At 38.0% G+C, this 6,556-nt stretch overlaps 1 protein-coding gene across 1 annotated transcript in view; it reads left to right on the top strand.

Moving 5' to 3' along the window:
* T265_11481 (hypothetical protein) overlaps window positions 1-6,556 on the top strand; it is a gene marked incomplete at both ends in the record, with an annotated part of 85,290 nt that overhangs the window by 40,317 nt on the left and 38,417 nt on the right. The window contains one exon of the mRNA XM_009178148.1: window positions 5,199-5,362. Within this exon, the coding sequence (XP_009176412.1) occupies window positions 5,199-5,362 (164 nt within the window). The remainder of the gene's footprint in view (window positions 1-5,198; window positions 5,363-6,556) is intronic.

Below are 6,556 nucleotides of genomic sequence, written 5' to 3' on the forward strand. Positions count from 1 at the left end.
TAAATGGATTAGCTGAAACTCGATTATCTCGTGAGGTACTGGCTCGATTTGCACTACTTTATTGTTATTAATCAGCCAGGGTTAATTTTTTTCAGCAAAGAAAATCTTATTCGCGCAAGCGCATATGTGGGGTTGTGGGTTGCAAAACGATGTTAATATTCCAATTACGTGATCTTCAAATCAATGTAACAAAAAACATTCCAACTTAGAAGAGCAAAATATGTCTACATTCATGCAGTGTACGCGTCACAATTCAACTACAGTGGTGTGCCACAAAACTGATTCTTAAAACACAGGGCGCAGCTCTGCCAAAGGTGAAAGACAAGATGGTCAAAATGGAATTCGGCGTAAAGAAAACTGAGATTGCATGTTGCTGGACCTAAGAGACGCTTGTCGATTACCTCAAAACTTACATGGGTATCAAGCGCTGCAAAGAGTTTCCGCCAATGCGCACTAGAGCATCAGATCAAGTAGTTTTGTTGGACCACTCTCAAATTCTTTAGATAAATGTCCATACGTAGAGAATGGGGTGAAGTAAATATGTGGTAATCAACATGCAACATGCTTGCATAAGCCGAAACGACTGCCTGTTCAACTCAGTCACCTAGCTTTGAGAGTATATACCTTATGTGTTGCCGTTAACCTTGAACCCCTAAAGAGTCGGATGACAAAAGTCTGACTTCAAGTATTATCCTTTTGTTTTTGAAATTCTTCTAGGTGAATTTCTGCAAAAGGTTATGTGCGGTGATCAAAAGTTGAGCAGCACTTCTGGATACGTTGCAACATAGTGTTTTCATTATTCGGTCAAGCGTTGAACGTCAATGAAGACAGCTACTGATAACCAATCCCTCCCGATTTTCCTCTCTTCAGAGAGATCTGTAGGAGTTTCTCCTTCTGTCAAACAGATGTTTGACCATATGCATAAAAAGTTGGAAGTCCATGAGTGCCAAATGGAAATGGAATGTTGGGCAATACGCAAGCACATACTGCTAGTTAAGACAGCAATTTTTGCGAAAAACTAAGGATACTGTAAAGCGAACATGAAGCCAACCTAAGCATCCATGAATACCGTTTCGGATGAGCCAGGGAATTATTGAACCAATAACCAATAGATCCCGACCATTTGTGCTAAATTTACGCGCAGAGCGTGGCTCCAACATTGTGCGAACGGTTTTCTTTACTGTGGCTATAAAATAACAGAAAGAGTGGGTCAATAAACAAACTGTGGTACGTACCTGAAAGCAGATCATTGTGGAGTTCCTAGGCGGCTAAATATACCCATTGTAGTCATTGTAGTCTTCGTTCTCATGACATTGTGGAGTTCATCTAGCGGTTAGTAGGTATGTTTAAACAGAACTCTGCCAACCAATGATTTCACGTATGTTACATCTAACAATTTTGGCAACAACCCGCTTACTCAGTTAATTCACGACATGCATACGTCCAAATAACTTTAGCACCAATAATACCACCAACCATAAAAGAATATTTCCTACCATTGAGCACCAGGAAAACAGTCTATTCTTGTGTATGTGAACCCCGTCGGCTTGTTTTGAAAGAGGGTTGGATATGTGTGCCTTATGAAATCAATAAAGCATTGAAGTAGAAGATTTCTGTCAAAAAATTTGTATGAGACCACAAGAGTTCAGTTTTTGAGCAAAAAAAGCTAAAGATGGAAGCAAAATTATCCTGGATCTGATTTGTCTTGGTCGCGCCAAGCCAAAAAGCCTTTTACGTGGATTTGCCTACGGCTTGCCAAAAATCATGAGATGCACTTATGGATTTTCTCATGCCTTTATCAATTTAGAATACTTATGTTTTCTGCACACTCACTAACTAGCACAACTACCTTACTAAATAACTAGCTAACTAACAATATAATTAAACAAACACCTAAATCATTAACTAACCGAACAACTATCCAGTTGAGTAAGCCACCAACAAACCAACTAACCGACTAGCGTGCAAATAATTCAGAGTTTTCACCGAAAGAATATGAAGAGCTCCCGCGATAGTTTTACTGATCCATTCGATATTCTTCTGCGAGCTGTAAGCAAAATTTTAATGGCTTCAGTGGCGTCACAGTAGGACTACCCTGAAGCCTATTCAATACGCAGTGTCGAATACTATATAGAAACGAGCGACGCAAGTCATCTCTGTCGATCAAAATCTAGTGTGCTTACACCGCATATTGACAGTGTTGTCCGGGTAAAAAAGCATGTAGTTTGGAATAAACCTTACTTGATCGAAATTTAGGGAGAAAGCACGGTAAAATGGGCACACCATACACCCTGTACACAGCCATTCATAGCCACGAAACGTATTATAAAATTTGATCATTAGGGTTGAGTAATGGCTGTGTCCGATTTGTAAGAATGACGCATGGAATAAAAGTTTGTGGTAGTTGATGTGTTTATTCCTAACACTAAACAACTATGGAATCGAATCAGCTGGCTGTCGGTTAGGCTTACAGTCGTGAATACAGTCACAAAAGTTTTGTGACAACAGCGCGATGCGGACGATCTAAGTGATTTAGTTTGTTGTTTCATTGATATAAGAAAACATCAGTCACAGTGAATAATACTCTGAACCGCGCAGTCTAATTTTTTGTTTTTTCGATAAACAGCATGCGGTCCAATGAGATGGAAAATCTTGGGCAAAGCCCACATCAGTGCAGACGTTTATCATTCCCATCCCCGTCATGCTCTTAGGAGCAATTGAGCAAAGTGATGGTTCCACTTTAAAGCGACTTATCTCATCAATGAGGTCATTCTTCCCATTCCGGAATACTTAACTTTCGATTTCATAGACACAAACAAATTAAAACATGATTCCGGCCACGTGACAAGAAGTGATTGTTCTTGGAAGGGGCTCCCGATGTTTAGTGTGAACCAAAGACCTGAGTTGTGAGAATATTACTCGTCATACAAAAGCACTGCTTTGGTCGTGTTATGTATGTTACTTGTTTCCCAGCTACTTCTCATAGGTCAATGTTCAGGCCAGTGTCATACCTGTGTACATCAGTCATTACAAAACAATAGTGGACAAATTACGAGAAAACAGTTATTTAGCGGTACATACAATTAGTAAAGATATATGTTTTTTAAATGTTCAACAATTCAAATTACTCGTCATACAAAATCACTGCTTTGGTCGTGTAATGTATGTTACTTATTTCCCAGCTACTTCTCATAGGTCAATGTACAGGCCAGTGTCATACCTGTGCACATCAGTCATTACAACATAATAGTGGACAAATTACGAGAAAACAGTTATTTAGCGGTACATACAATTAGTAAAGATATACGTTTTTTAAATGTTCAACAATTCACCGAAAGATTTTGTTAAGGAGAACCGCTGCCTGAGCTCGGTCTAGCAACTACACTGTTAACTAAAGTGACTCCCATAAATTTTTGACAGCTGGCATTCAAAATGTCCTGCTCGAGATATCCAATAATAATGATTCCATCGAGAGGTTTCTCTGCTTTTTGAATTAGACTGACTCCAGTTTTAGGATGAAACTTTGCGTATACAACTAAAACATCATAAGTGGATCACAATTTCAATGCTCCTTTGGTCGAGGGATACGGCCCTTAGCTAATAACTGCAGAGATAAAAGCTCTAATTTTCCCTCATTTTTGTGAGGTGAACACATCTGCTTTTCAAAACAAGAGGAAAAACAGCTGTATAATGGTTCTTTGCTTCTCGGATAAAATTACCTTCAGCTGAAGCGTAAAATTTCATTGGACTGTCAAAGTCCCTGCATAACAAAACTTTACATTCAAGACGAATACACCACTTTTAAGATCACGACATATTACTGGGTAATTTAAATGCTCACTCAATAGAAGTTTCAGCGGCGTATCTTTACCACCTTTTTGCTCCATAAATCAGACGAATATTACTCAACATACTATTAATATCACTTGACTAACAACAAAAACAACGACAGTAAATTGCCTGCCAGCATGTATGTCCTGCTTTAAAGACACAGCCAATCCTCTAAACATTTTTCGACTAATCTAACTGTTTGTAATAATTCTGAAAAAGCGCTTCTGCGGTAGATGAAAAACAAATGTCCTGTTGTAGCTTTGATTCATTCCTTACTGGTGACCGTTCTTTTGACAAGGCCATAATTACACCTGAAGTTAGTTGCCCTTTTCGTACGATGTCATTTATGCTAGTCAGATTAAGGAAAAAAACACAAAAAATTATCAATCATTTCTGAATAAAAAATCTATACAATTAATGCTGCTAAATCAATACACATAAATCAAAATGTACATAAATGTTTTAACAATTAACATACAACGGAGAAGTCTGAACTTAGAATTAGTTGATCATTTGTGGTGCTATTTATCTTACAATTAGTTCAAGTATGTAGCACAGGGCGCTTCTAGCCTCACTAACAAATATAGTAGATAAGAAGCTTTTTATTCACATTTACAGAGCCATTACATAATAAAGCTTCACCTTGGCCTTGCGGAGATTCAGGAATTCATTGTATTAGGAGCAATGAAAATAATCCGAGAATCTGAGGAGTCACCCTGCGAGTATATCACAGTGATTAATTTGGCCGGTCAAAATGAAATATACTTTTTACAGATTTCTTGTAGTTTTCCGTAATTGTGTACGACTTAATTTTATCTGTGCGCTTTCAAGTATTTTGAACTTATCTTCTTTCGCTCTATCTTTCATATAACGCGTTAGGTGGCATACAGATCTCCGGTTCGCAATGTCAGTTGATTTATAACTGCCAATATTTCTGAATATTGCTGAATAATCCGTACATGCATGATAGTTATTCGTGACTTATCAAATTAAATTAGCAAGAGATATTTTTCTGATAAACTTTGAATGTTTGACGGACACGGTAATGTGATGTATAATATAGTAAGGAACAGTTCATTCATTGAGGCAAAAGATGCAAAATGGTCATTTGTGTTCAATGTACAGCAGCTTTACTTCACTGAAAAAAGACAGTATTATTTATCTCACAAATTTGCAAAGCGTATTTATGCACATATAATCGAATAGAATGTAGAAGTAAGTAATAAAGTGAGTATTAAAGTGGGCAGCAGGATGTGTTTTCTTAGAACGTGTCTCTTTTAACCTTCAACTGTTGATAGCTAGGCTAAATTCAGGTCAAAGTAACTGAAATTTTTCTGTAAAAGTGTTTTCTACATTTGCGTTATTAGGTTCTACTGGGACCTGCTTATGTTGGTTCTATTGATTGCCAATTTGATCATACTTCCGGTGGCCATATCGTTTTTCAACGATGATTTGAGCATCCACTGGATTATATTCAACACAATATCCGACGTGATTTTCATCGCCGATATCGCTGTAAAGTTTCGCACAGGTAAGCCTTCATACTTACACAGGTAATAGTTTAGATCGGATTTATGTGCAGACCCCACGGCTCCACCACAAGACGGTTTTGAAACGGAACGGGCCAAAAGTACTTCCAATTTGCATTAAGTGCTCGTGTGGCCAGTCCGTAAATAATATATTGAAACTCTCTATTGGCAAAGAAAAATATGGATTTTTAAAACTTGCTACTGAAGTTTCTGATGTTGAACAGTAGTTACTCTGAGGAATCTGCCAGTTGAGCTCTCCAAAACAATCTGAATGACCAGACTGAATACTTCCACTAAGAAAAGCGACACGATATGGTTCCACTGATGTACGCAGACCCCATCATTTTGGAGAGCGCGTTAAAAGCACGTGGGTCGGAATCCAACTCGGCAAAAGTATGAGTGATAATGGACATTTTGCTTTGTAACAGAGGAGAGATCGATGCTATGTTTTGTTTCTTAGTCATCTTGAAGTGCTAACTCAGATTCAAAGCGAGACAGAAACACACCCTGAGCTAAAATTCGGTGTTTAACGAAGTCCATCACTAAAACGCCCATCGCTGTCTACTGTTCAGATACTCACGTAGCAGACCATCTTATCAGTTTACTAAATTATCTTTCTATTCACCAAGCACTCACTGCCGAAAACTTTAGATCCAGTGTGTACCGCTGCTTCTATCAAGCCATCTCCAATCACTGAATTTATTTTTGTTTAAGGTCGTAGCTTGATTTTAACTGGGCCTTCGTCACATGCAAATAAAATATTCAGTCTGTTTAAAAACATCTGCTTTCTACCTCAGCCTTCAAGAGCACTACCTCGAAAAGCGCGAACACCAAACATCTAAATATCCCGTCACAGAACAAAAGAACTATTCTGTTAGTTATCAACTCGATTGATAAACTTTAACCCTCTACTGGGGGAAATTTAACTCAGTAGGTTCTTTAAGATAGCTTATGTGTCCATCACTAGTGATATCTTCTGACATGCCAGCGTTACCGGATAACGGGACGTTATCTTGACAAGTTAACACACTTTAAGAGAAAATTGTCATGAACAACGACAGACCAATTGCAGTAAGAATGTTTCGAATACTTATGAGGATGTCTACGTCTTGACTGAAGTCCATATGAACCGTATAATTCTGTACAGAAGCTTTAGTGAAAGGTTAAAGGTATACAATGTTTGCAAAATAATTCTA

The sequence above is a fragment of the Opisthorchis viverrini genome (assembly GCF_000715545.1).
Source record: "Opisthorchis viverrini unplaced genomic scaffold opera_v5_503, whole genome shotgun sequence".
Taxonomy (NCBI): Eukaryota; Metazoa; Platyhelminthes; class Trematoda; order Opisthorchiida; family Opisthorchiidae; genus Opisthorchis; species Opisthorchis viverrini.